General features: G+C 46.6%; 1 protein-coding gene across 4 annotated transcripts in view; it reads right to left on the bottom strand.

Annotated features, from left to right (window-relative positions):
* The window catches only part of LOC135547880 (ankyrin repeat domain-containing protein 11-like), a 150842-nt gene that overhangs the window by 18788 nt on the left and 118771 nt on the right, over positions 1–13283 (bottom strand). For all 4 annotated transcript variants that reach the window (XM_064977095.1, XM_064977110.1, XM_064977100.1 and 1 more), the window contains 2 exons: positions 5781–5926; positions 1427–1559 (listed from right to left, as the gene is read on the bottom strand). In XM_064977095.1, the coding sequence (XP_064833167.1) occupies positions 1427–1559; positions 5781–5867 (220 nt within the window). In that variant the 5' untranslated portion in view covers positions 5868–5926. The remainder of the gene's footprint in view (positions 1–1426; positions 1560–5780; positions 5927–13283) is intronic.

Below are 13283 nucleotides of genomic sequence, written 5' to 3'. Positions count from 1 at the left end.
CAAAACAGAGAAATACCATTTTCAAACGTTTCCTGCAAAAAGCCAACACACGTCAACAAAACAAAAGAGAGAGAAATGTACACAATGGGTTGGACTCCATATTACCCAAAGAAATAACAGCGGAAGTTCACAGCAGCATTTCAAACCAACCCAATAGCCCAGCACACAGATGTGGATTCCATTAGAGTACATGTTATTACAGACCATCAACAAATCATTTCAAGATCCTCAAAGCTCAAGCCAAACAAGCTGGAACAGTAGTTCCCCCTTTCTCTCTTATTAAAGAATAACACAAGTGAGTGTCAAACCTTTCCAGGCCCTCGTGATTGACAAATCCTCACTTAATTGGCCCATGTTCCGTGTGGCCTTTTTTCTCTTTTCCCCAATGATGGACAGTTGAACCAAGTTAAACCATGGCACACAGCCTTCTTCTTTGAGGTTATAAAGAAACACTGCCTGCAGGAGCTCCTCCATCACACCACTCAGCCCAGCACCTCTTCAACCTCAGGAGGCTAAAGAAATTTAGCTTGGCCCATAAGACTCAAACAAACGTTTACAGAAGCACCATTGAGAGCATCCTGTCGGGCTGTATCACCGCCTGGTACGGCAACTGTACGGTCCACAACCGCAGGGCCCTCCAGAGGGTGGTGTGGTCAGCCAAATGCATCACCGGGGGCACACTGCCTGCCTTCCAGGATACCTACAGCAATCGGTGTCACAGGAAGGCCAACAAAATCATCAAGGACCTCAGTCACCCGAGCTACGGCCTGTTCACCCCGCTACCATCTAGAAGGCGAGGTCAGTACAGGTGCACCAAAGCTGAGACCGAGAGACTGAAAACTGCTTCTATTTCAAGGTCATCAGGCTGTTAAATATTTACCACTAGCTGGCCCCTGCCCAGTACCCTGGCCTGAACTTAGGTCACTTTCATGAGTTACACTACCATGCACCTTAGAGGCTTTTGCCCTATATACATAGAGTCATGGAACACTGGTCACTTTAAGTAATGTTTACATACCGTTTTACCAAGTTCTTATGTATATACTGTATTCTAGTCAAGGCGTATCCGATTTAACTATTGCTGTACATATACTATTCTTCTGATATACTACATATTCTATCCATATTGACTATACATCCCATCCCACCCACATTTATACTCTGGACTCCGACATCGCTCGTCCTAATATTTCTATATTTCTTAATTCCATTCTTTTACGTTTTAGATATGTGTATTATTAGATATTAATTATTTAACTGTTGGAGCTATGAACGCAAGCATTTTACTACACCCTGAGTAACAGCTGCTAAATATGTGTATGCAACTAATAAAATGTCATAATTTCATTCTTCCAGCATGCAAAACTACACTTCCTGGCTGCAAATCTGAGGAAGTGATGTCACGTCACATCCCCTCCAGTCTTACCTGAGTCAGAATCTTTCTGGTCTCCATTGGCTCCAACAGTGAAGGGAAGCTTCCTTTTGGATGCCTTCTCTTTCATCTCTTTGACGCCATCGCTGCGGTCCAATTTAGGAGTCTTGTTTGACAATACTTTATCCTGGCAAATAAGAAAGAAAACATGAACACCGTATTGCACAGCTAAACTCAGCAAAAAAAGAAACGTCCTCTTACTGTGTTTATTTTCAGCAACTTAACATGTGTAAATATTTGTATGAACATAAGATTCAAAAACAGACATAAACTGAACAAGTTCCACAGACATGTGACTAACTGAAATGGAATAATGTGTCCCTGAACAAAGGGGGGGTCAAAATCAAAATAACAGTCAGATACACCAGTCAGTATCTGGTGTGGCCACCAGCTGCATTAAGTACTGCAGTGCATCTCCTCCTCATGGACTGCACCAGATTTGCCAGTTCTTGCTGTGAGATGTTACCCCACTCTTCCTCCAAGGCACCTGCAAGTTCCTCCCATTCCTCCCGGGAATGGACCTAGCCCTCACCCTCCGATTCCATGCTCAATGGGATTGAGATCCGGGCTCTTCGCTGGCCATGACAGAACACTGACATTCCTGTCTTGCAGGAAATCACGCACAGAACGAGCAGTATGGCTGGTGGCATTGTCATGCTGGAGGGTCATGTCAGGATGAGCCTGCAGGAAGGTTACTACATGAGGGAGGAGGATATCTTCCCTGTAACACACAGCGTTGAGATTGCCTGCAATGACAACAAGCTCAGTCCGATGATGCTGTGACACACCGCCCCAGACCATGACGGACCCTCCACCTCGATCCCTCTCCAGAGTACAGGCCTCGGTGTAACGCTCATTCCTTTGATGATAAACGTGAATCCGACCATCCCCCCTGGTGAGACAAAACCGCAACATCAGTGAAGAGCACTTTTTGCCAGTCCTACCTGGTCCAGCGACGGTGGGTTTGTGCCTGTAGGCGACGTTGTTGCCGGTGATGTCTGGTGAGGACCTGCCTTACAACAGGCCTACAAGCCCTCAGTCCAGCCTCTCTCAGCCTATTGCGGACAGTCTGATCACTGATGGAGGAATTGTGCGTTCCTGGTGTAACCCGGACAGTTGTTGTTGCCACCCTGTACCTGTCCCGCAGGTGTGATTTTCAGATGTACCGATCCTATGCAGGTGTTGCTACATATGGTCTGCCACTGCGAGGACGATCAGCTGTCCGTCCTGTCTCCCTGTAGCGCCCTCTTAGGCGTCTCACTGTATGGACATTGACATTTATTGCCCTGGCCACATCTGCAGTCCTCATGCCTCAGGCACGTTCACGCAGATGACCAGCGACCTTGGGCATCTTTCTTTTGGTGGTTTTCAGAGTCCGTAGAAATGCCTCTTTATAGTGTCCTAAGTTCATAACTGTGACCTTAATTGCCTACCGCCTGTAAGCTGTTTGTGTCTTAACGACCGTTCCACAGGTACATGTTCATGAATTATTTATGGTTCATTGAACAAGCAGGGAAACAGTGTTTAAACCCTTTACAATGAAGATCTGTGAAGTTATTTGGAATTTTACAAATTATTTTTGAAAGACAGGGTCCTGAAAAAGGGACTTTACATTTTTTATTTATTTACCCTTTATTTAACTAGGCAAGTCAGTTAAAAACAAATTCTTATTTACAATGACGGCCTAGTAACAGTGGCCTTGTTCAGGGGCAGAACAACAGATTTTTACATTCTCAGCTCGATCTAGCAACCTTTCAGTTACCGGACCAATGCTCTAACCACCATTTGTAGACCTTCCCTAATGTTGGAGACTTCCCTTAGCACTGGGAGAAGACAGAGCCTGGACAGACAGAGACACAGGGACACAGCCCATCCAGGACAGGACACACTGGCAGAAGGACACAAAGAGAGACAGGCAGGTGGCAGCTGCGTATCCCAAAGCTTTACACTGCAGTGTGCTTCTGTCTGCCCCGAGACTTCCAAAGATTAGGGGATTTGCAGAGCGTGACTTTTCCATGGAATTTCGTCTCGGCGCTCCGGCAGCAGAGCAGCACAGACAGTCCCAGATTGGAAGAGAGAGCTGGAAGGAGAGGTAACACCGCAGGAGTCTGTGGTTCACGGCAACTGGATCCCATCAGAAGACCCCTTTGCTCCGTCACCAATGGCTCCCTTCGGCGGACGTTGTGTCTATACAGCACAGCGCTGCCTCTCCCTCAAAAGACTGCTGTTAAAGGACCATGCAGCACGTCTGCTCTGCTCTCACATTCAGCTCTAAGGAGAGCAAGGATTTCAGTGTACAGTGTTCCAAAGACAGGAAAATAGATCTCTCCACTATGCAATATCCTGCTTGTATACTCAAATATCAGGCTAGTAAACTGCAACTTGGTGATTTAAGTTTGTAGTCAAAGTTAAAAGAACTCTGAACGCAGATTTGAATGATTGCTGTAAGTAAAAACATAGCAAACGATTATAAAACAAATACAACCTTATGTAATGCCTGTTTTTCTAACCACTAGATTTACAGGAGGGCCAGAGCAGCTGAGTTGTTGGCCGGGTGCTGACTGTGGTAAGGAAGGCTCATTAAAGAGCCCTGTGTAGGTGGCTGTTTACCACAGAGCTGGGATGCAGGACACGATCCGGTCAGATAAAAAGGTGGCATGTAGCAGAACACACGCTCTTTCTCAGGCTCGTTCCCACTGCTGCACACTGCACAGTGGCACGCTCTGCAGCCCACCCTGGCAAGTCCAAGCCCCCAGCCCTCCTACAGTCACGAGACTATGATGTCATCCTTACAGTACAGCATAGACACACAGCAAGCTCTTCCTGCTGCTTCGAGCTGGGCTTAGCAGTAACTCTGTACACCAGCGAGAGTGAGGGAGGGAACGAGAGACAATATACATAGGTCTACATGTAGGAGGAATTTCCAAACAGAAAGACAGTACACAGTATACAGACAGCTGACACAGGCACACACAAAACAACATGTCAAGACAGACAGAGGCGTTAGCGCTAGGCAGAAAAAAAAGAGCTGAATTAAGACAACTGTGAGACACTGCTTCAAGGCTGCCTTCATGAGAAACCGTGTTTACTGGTCTCCTAGCAATGCTCTCGCTCCTCCTCTCCCCCCCAGAGTCTGATGCAATTCTGTGCGGAAGGTTGTACATAGCCGACACGCGTGTAAACTGCACCTCCGGGTTCACTGCTGCTGCTGCTGAACCACGATTACCATGATGTCATCATTCTGCGTCGAAGCTCACCGTTGCCAGCATGAAAAGCCACACGTTCACAAAAACACAGGCAGGCTTTAGCTGCCATTTGAAGGGACAGCTCTCCCCACTACCTAGGGGAAAACACCACTGAAATGACAACCTAATCCCTAGTATCACAACCATGTGGAGAAACAATAACACAGGAAATGACACCTGTTATTACGTTACCATTACAACTCTGTTCACATCTAATTAACAGCTCTGTTCATTAGAATCCACTTCTGGGAATTTATTTCAGTGGTCTAACATAGCATCTAGGGTGAAAATCTCTAGGAACTATACTCTCTTGTTTTGTCTGAAAGAGTAGAGTCTCAGTGTCAGGCTGACTGCAGCAGAATGCCCTGGCCTGCCTGCCCAGCAACTTAACGCTGCGTTTGATGAGGATCGAAATTTGCCACACAGTGCCAGCAGCCTCCACTTCTTTGGTCAAAAATAAAGAAGATTAGTTCATAGATAAAACCTGGACTCCCTATTCAGATGAGCCATATATAGCTGGCTGGCGAACGCACATAACCTATGCTATATCATTAGTCATTAAGCTGATGCAACACTACATACAGCCATTTCCCTGGCTCGAGGCTACATCTAGAAAAACAGAAAGCACGTCCGTGTTTAAAGGGGAGGGTTGTGTGATGTTATTCATAGCACATTCAATATAGTAGCAAAGAATGTTTTAGAGAGCGGGACACGTGTATAAATTGCAAGTGACGCAATAATTCACGTAGGTTAAATAAAAAAAATAAAAAAAGTTTGACAAAAGTGCACTTTGCAAACTTGTATTGTAAGTGTTCTCAACAAGCTTTTTCTTCCACTGTCGAAATGTCACCATAGCCTAAACCCAAAATAGGACCTCAGTCATAAGAAATAATCCCCCAAAAAAGCAACAATGGGCTCTTAGCCAGTTGAATGCAAACTCCCATCAAGCTGCTTATTAAAGTCCATAGTGATTTGTACTGTGTAATGAAGACATGACCCCTCGATGCAGGACTCCGCAGCGGGAGTGGTAAGGGCCGTGTGTGTGTGTATATGTGTGTAGATTTGTGGTGTGACAGTACGTGTGTGATGCGTGTGTTTCTTACCTTCTTCCCACCCTGCTTCTCCACCATGTCAGTGTTGAGTGGGAAGTCTTCCAGCTGGGGGGTTTTTGAACCCCCACCCTTGGGCATCGTTCAGCTATCGCCACGCCAAACCTCATTCACGCTTCCATCGCATCGTCATCGACCGTCTGCCAAAGGAGAGAGCGAGCGAGAGAGAGGGAGATGGAAAGAGACACGTTAGCACCGGGCCACTCGCCTCCACAGAAAACACATTTCCGCCCGCCACACATTGATCCCATTAGCAGTACATCACGCTACCCAATATCAACAATTACACCTGCACTCTGGTTTCAAAAGGTGAGGAAGAGCGCGGGATAATGCCCCTGTTCCAGACCCAACTCTCCACCCTGGAAGAGTAGGGGGTTTCAATGCTCTGCCATATCCATAGGGTGAGAGAGATACTATAGTGGCCAATGCGGGTGAAAGACAGGCCTACGGAAGCAAGTCTAAGCAAGATTTTAATACAATCCTGAAAAGTAGCTAATCCCTTATTCACACAAAAGACATTCCTAAATGAAACCAATGTCTTGATGTCAAAAACATGAGGAGAATAATTTAGGTTGGGCGAAATTGTGGAATGCCAGTAAAACGTTTTTACAATTTTTTTTTCTTTTTTTCTGTTGGACAGGAGGAGACAAACATCTCTGCTTTCATGACTCCCGGTAACAGCTGAGGAATGTCTTCAGGGATATGGCACGTCTGGACAACAGCCCTGCTGCCCTACCCTGCCGAACATACATACTACACAGTGTTGGTGTGCTAGCAGGGGGTGGTGTGCTAGCAGGGGGTGGTGTGCTAGTAGGGAGTGGTGTGCTAGTGTGCTGCAGGGAGTGGTATGCTTGGAGGGAGTGGTCTGCTAGTGTGCTGCAGGGAGTGGTGTGCTTGGAGGGAGTGGTGTGCTAGTGTGCTGCAGGGAGTGGTATGCTTGGAGGGAGTGGTCTGCTAGTGTGCTGCAGGGAGTGGTGTGCTAGTGTGCTGCAGGGAGTGATGTGCTTGCAGGGAGTGGTGTGCTTGGAAGCAGTGGTGTGCTAGTGTGCTGCTTGGAGTGATATGCTAGTATGCTGCAGGGAGTGGTGTGGTAGTGTGCTGCAGGGAGTGATGTGCTTGCAGGGAGTGGTGTGCTAGTGTGCTGGAGGGAGTGATGTGCTTGCAGGGAGTGGTGTGCTTGTGTGCTGCAGGGAGTGGTGTGCTAGCAGGGAGCGATGTGCTGCATGGAGTGATGTGCTTGGAGGGAGTGGTGTGCTTGGAGGGAGTGGTGTGCTAGTGTGCTGCATGGAGTGGTGTGCTAGTGTGCTGCAGGGAGTGGTGTGCTAGTGTGGGAGGACTTTCTGAACCCACTGCTAGGTGCAAGCATGATACCTCTTTTACATACTAGTGAGCAAGTGAGGCCTTGCTAAACCCTCTGCAGTGTTTTTATAGTAAAGGCCAACTCTGCAGTGAGCTAGTGATGCCTTACTAAACCATCTGCAGTGTTTTCATAGTGAGGCCTATTCTGCTGTAAGCTTAGTATGGCCTCTCTTGCCCAGTTCCCTCCTGCTGAATCACCATGCTACTAGATTAGCCCTATTCTCTTTAGTATCCACTGCCCTGTCTGCATGTGGAGAAGTCGCTTCCGAGCTCTTATGAATAAATTATATGTAAAGAGTTCCTCAATCATTTTCTCCTTCATAATGCATAATGCATGGGCTGGAGCCTGCCACTCCTCTCTCTCTCCACTACCCAGGAACGCTGCCTGGCACTTAGCTCTGCCCTGGAGCCTGCCCCGCCTCCCTCTCTCCACTACCCAGGAACGCTGCCTGGCACTCAGCTCTGCCCTGGAGCCTGCCCCTCCTCTCTCTCTCTCCACTACCCAGGAACGCTGCCTGGCACTTAGCTCTGCCCTGGAGCCTGCCCCGCCTCCCTCTCTCCACTACCCAGGAACGCTGCCTGGCACTCAGCTCTGCCCTGGAGCCTGCCCCTCCTCTCTCCACTACCCAGGAACGCTGCCTGGCACTCAGCTCTGCCCTGGAGCCTGCCCCTCCTCCCTCTCTCCACTACCCAGGAACGCTGCCTGGCACTCAGCTCTGCCCTGGAGCCTGCCCCTCCTCCCTCTCTCCACTACCCGGGAATGCTGCCTGGCACTCAGCTCTGCCCTGGCGCCTGCCCCTCCTCCCTCTCTCCACTACCCAGGAACGCTGCCTGGCACTCAGCTCTGCCCTGGCGCCATGGTCCTCCCTCTGCAGCTCTCCTACTCAAAGACAGCTATTTATATCCCAGAGCCAGCGACACACACAGTCAGAGGAACACTGCTCCCCTCTCCTCCTGGCATAAGGAATGCGACACGCAGCAAACCTCTGCCTCCACCCCTGTTCTCTGGCCCCGTCCCCCAAAGCCCCACACACTCCAAGCTCACATTAAGCAGCACAAAGTGGCAAAGGGGTCAACCACTAACAGAGATAAACAAAGATTATATGACCCACACATAGTGTGCCGACCTAGTTTGAGCTATCTAGAACAATAAACTCCACACTATTTTAGGATCATCTAATCTACAACTCCAAACCTCCATTGTAAATTCACACATTGTGACTGAAACCAGCCTTTGATGTTAGTGGTGTGAAACAGTTTCATATTAGATTGATATTACAATTATTTTTCTAACAACTAAACCAAGTACAATTTCCACTCCGCTATAACTGAGTGTGTATGTTGGTGCCTGTAATGCCCATGGGAGGGTCAATAAGAACCTATTACGTTTTCCTACATGGTTTGTACTGTATAAGTGACTGGCTTAGTAGAACACTATTTATTGAAGCTTCTCTCTCCACTTTAAAAAAATCATGTAATAACTATATTATACCACAGTCCTTTATTATTATAGACAACATCAGTTTTCAGATGCTGTGCTTCTTGACGTAATTGTGTTATCAGGTTGTCTTCAAGGATTCTGGGGTGGTTTTGGCACAGGGGCTAAGAAAGTGTGTTATTGAGTCCTCAGTCAGTTCCTCTAGGGTTTTTTTGGCAGAGAGTCTTCAATGCATTATCTGTGTGTTCTGAGCTCTCATCTCTTAGTGGGGAGAGGAACGGAGAGGAACACAGACGACACAGAACCCTAAGAGGAAACACAATAACATCCATTCCAAAACACAGGCCTAATTTCCTCCGCCTTCCACCCCATTCAAAAGCTGCACAGCATCTGCTATCAGTCTGTGTGTGCGTCACACAGAGGGGCCTCTCTCCACAAGCCAACAGCTCTAATTCATCACATATGAGTAAGTCTATGCACTGTAAGGTACTGTAGAGAGGCCGAGGCCCTGGTCCAATGCTGGATCCTGCAGCATCCGCTCCCGCTCTTTTACACTGAACACAACACACCCTGGCTCTCTTCCTTCCAATCCCATAAATACACACCATGTGTGCAGTCTGTCCACACCCTCCAGGGGTCCCTTCCTGCCACTCTGTAAACAGGGTCTACCCTGGGGGCGGTCAGATTTTTTTCAAAGCAATCGATGCAATGTTGAACAGTTATCTTGCTTCAGCATTACCTACATGAGTAATGAAATGACCTCACCGACAGTTTCACTTTGACATTGTTTTGTCTGGGAGGCTAGGTAAATAAAGCCCACGTCATCCTCACAGCACTGCTTACAGTGGAAGAGCAGCTCACCAGGAGCCAAATTGCAAATGCTAAAGGCCTATTGGAGAGAAAGTTGATCTGCTATCAAGGAACAGCAACATTTCAATAAGTGTGGTAAGTGTAAATGTTACATTTTCAGGGAAAGTGACATACCTTCCTTATTTTGCTTGAAATATCTTATTGGAAATGCATTATCCGTTCAATTTCAACCCCATAAACACGGTGCACATGGCAGCCATGTTAAAGGTCTACATAAACAGTCTTTGATGTGGGTTGTTTTGGTGACAGCCCTTCCAGGCACTTGTGTCATGCACTTGAGGCATTAGACAAAGCTAAAGCAAAAAGCATCGGCTTGCTAGCTAGCTGACTATTCTCAACTATGATTGGTGCTTGGAGAGGGTGGGTGGGTTCACACACAGGTTAGAGATGTTACTCTTAGCCTGAATCAGACTATCCCAACAGAGGCAGGGTTCATCGCACTGACCCAGTAGACGAGTGAAGAATGTGGTCTTTTATGGGTTCCCAATGGGGATGTTTTTACTGAGACTGACCCCTGGTCAGCAGAGCTGGAGGTTAGACTCTAAAGTGCTTTCTCCTGCTTCAACACAACATTGACAGTCCTCTTTCTCCTGCTTCAACACTACATTGACAGTCCTCTTTCTCCTGCTTCAACACTACATCAGTTTTTCTCCTGCTTCAACACTACATTGACAGTCCTCTTTCTCCTGCTTCAACACTACATTGACAGTCCTCTTTCTCCTGCTTCAACACTACATTGACAGTCCTCTTTCTCCTGCTTCAACACTACATTGACAGTCCTCTTTCTCCTGCTTCAACACTACATTGACAGTCCTCTTTCTCCTGCTTCAACACAACATTGACAGTCCTCTTTCTCCTGCTTCAACACAACATTGACAGTCCTCCTCCTGCTTCAACACAACATTGACAGTCCTCTTTCTCCTGCTTCAACACTACATTGACAGTCCTCTTTCTCCTGCTTCAACACTACATTGACAGTCCTCTTTCTCCTGCTTCAACACTACATTGACAGTCCTCTTTCTCCTGCTTCAACACTACATTGACAGTCCTCTTTCTCCTGCTTCAACACAACATTGTCAGTCCTCCTTCTCCTGCTTCAACACAACATTGTCAGTCCTCCTCTTTCTCCTGCTTCAACACAACATTGACAGTCCTCCTCTTTCTCCTGCTTCAACACTACACAGAGCCCTCACCTCTTTCTCCTGCTTCTACACTACACAGAGCCCTCACCTCTTTCTCCTGCTTCTACACTACACAGAGCCCTCACCTCTTTCTCCTGCTTCTACACTACACAGAGCCCTCACCTCTTTCTCCTGCTTCTACACTACACAGAGCCCTCACCTCTTTCTCCTGCTTCTACACTACACAGAGCCCTCACCTCTTTCTCCTGCTTCTACACTACACAGAGCCCTCACCTCTTTCTCCTGCTTCTACACTACACAGAGCCCTCACCTCTTTCTCCTGCTTCTACACTACACAGAGCCCTCACCTCTTTCTCCTGCTTCTACACTACACAGAGCCCTCACCTCTTTCTCCTGCTTCTACACTACACAGAGCCCTCACCTCTTCTCCTGCTTCTACACTATACAGAGCTCTCACCTCTTCTCCTGCTTCTACACTACACAGAGCCCTCACCTCTTCTCCTGCTTCTACACTACACAGAGCCCTCACCTCTTCTCCTGCTTCAACACTACACAGAGCTCTCACCTCTTCTCCTGCTTCTACACTACACAGAGCCCTCACCTCTTTCTCCTGCTTCTACACTACACAGAGCCCTCACCTCTTCTCCTGCTTCTACACTACACAGAGCCCTCACCTCTTCTCCTGCTTCTACACTACACTGTGGCAGAAAATAGACGTTTTATAACTATGCCTCTATGACTTGTATCTTCTTTGATGTCTGCAGGGCTCTCCCCAAAGAACGTAAGAGGGGCGCTTTGCCACATTTTGGACTTGGCTGCACCGCTATGTAAAAAAAAAAAATGTGGCTTGTCATTCTGTGGGAGAAATAAATATTCCAAACTGACTCTGGGACAGTTGAGGGACGCTATATCCCCAAATCATACCACTTTACATAAAAAAAATAATTTCAAAAAAGCAATAAGGCTGATGCAACAGATCAGAACATTTAAATTAAAAAGTTGATCAAATAGTTCTTCACAATATAAGCGGAGCAAGGAGTACATGGCAGTTGACTATACGTGTGAACGTTCCAAAATGCAATTAGCAGTAAAACACCGCTCTCAAATGCGCACCGCACATGTGAACAGTTTTATGTGACAGAGATGAAAATATGTTTGAAACTTTGAAAGAGGGGAGATCTAAAGATCCAACAATGATCATGGGTTTCTAATATGACTAGGATCATGCCTTTTGCTGATGGACAATGAAAGAAAGTTGATTTGAAAACCAATAGAACATGAGAAACGCTGGTTTCAATTAGGGGTGTGAACATTTAAACATTAAAATTAAGTTGGGATCCTTAACGTTAAGAAAAATCCCTCTGGAAATTTTACTGGTCTAGAAAGGAATGATGCTTCTGAAGCAGGACTAAAGTCCATCACTAGGCAACGAGAACGGTCAATCAAATAATCAAGCTGCTGCAATGCAGCCTGCTTGCCTGGTACCTTGACTTCCCAAGACAATTAGGAAAAATAAAACATCTCGCTACCATACCATAAAAACCTGCAGCATATCAATCAGCGATGCTTATTGTCTTGAAAAAAAATTAAACATTTTATGCCGGAGCAGAATTCTACGGTCAGAAAAAGGTACAGACCAGCATTTTTAAAAGTGATCAATTGTCGCTATCGACATTTTGCGGTAGAGATAACGTCATTGCCCGGGAACACATATGTAATAGGACCATTATCGTGCATTGTAAATTGACATGGAATTTAATTATTTTTTTATATACATATATATATATATATATACACTGCTCAAAAAAATAAAGGGAACACCTAAACAACACAATGTAACTCCAAGTCAATCACACTTCTGTGAAATCAAACTGTCCACTTAGGAAGCAACACTGATTGACAATAAATTTCACATGCTGTTGTGCATATGGAATAGACAACCGGTGGAAATTAAAGGCAATTAGCAAGACACCCCCAATAACGGAGTGGTTCTGCAGGTGGGGAGCACAGACCACTTCTCAGTTCCTATGCTTCCTGGCTGATGTTTTGGTCACTTTTGAATGCTGGCGGTGCTTTCACTCTAGTGGTAGCACGAGACGGAGTCTACAACCCACACAAGTGGCTCAGGTGGTGCAGCTCATCCAGGATGGCACATCAATGCGAGATGTGGCAAGAAGGTTTGCTGTGTCTGTCAGCGTAGTGTCAGAGCATGGAGGCGCTACCAGGAGACAGGCCAGTACATCAGGAGACGTGGAGGAGGCCGTAGGAGGGCAACATCCCAGCAGCAGGACCGCTACCTCCGCCTTTGTGCAAGGAGGAGCAGGAGGAGCACTGCCAGAGCCCTGCAAAATTGCAGATTCAGTCCCAGCCTGGTGCAGGTCTACAATTTTGTTTCCTGTGTCCTTTGACAGCTCTTTGGTCTTGGCCATAGTGGAGTTTGGAGTGTGACTGTTTGAGGTTGTGGACAGGTGTCTTTTATACTGATAACACGTTCAAACAGATGCCATTAATACAGGTAACGAGTGGAGGACAGAGGAGCCTCTTAAAGAAGAGGTTACAGGTCTGTGAGAGCCAGAAATCTTGCTTGTTTGTAGGTGACCAAATACTTATTTTCCACCATAATTTGCAAATAAATTCATAAAAAATCCTACAATGTGATTTTCTGGATTTCTTTTTCTCATTTTGTTT

The sequence above is a fragment of the Oncorhynchus masou genome, chromosome 1, assembly GCF_036934945.1.
Source record: "Oncorhynchus masou masou isolate Uvic2021 chromosome 1, UVic_Omas_1.1, whole genome shotgun sequence".
Lineage (NCBI taxonomy): Eukaryota > Metazoa > Chordata > Actinopteri > Salmoniformes > Salmonidae > Oncorhynchus > Oncorhynchus masou.
This window is presented reverse-complemented; position numbering and strand designations above follow the sequence as displayed.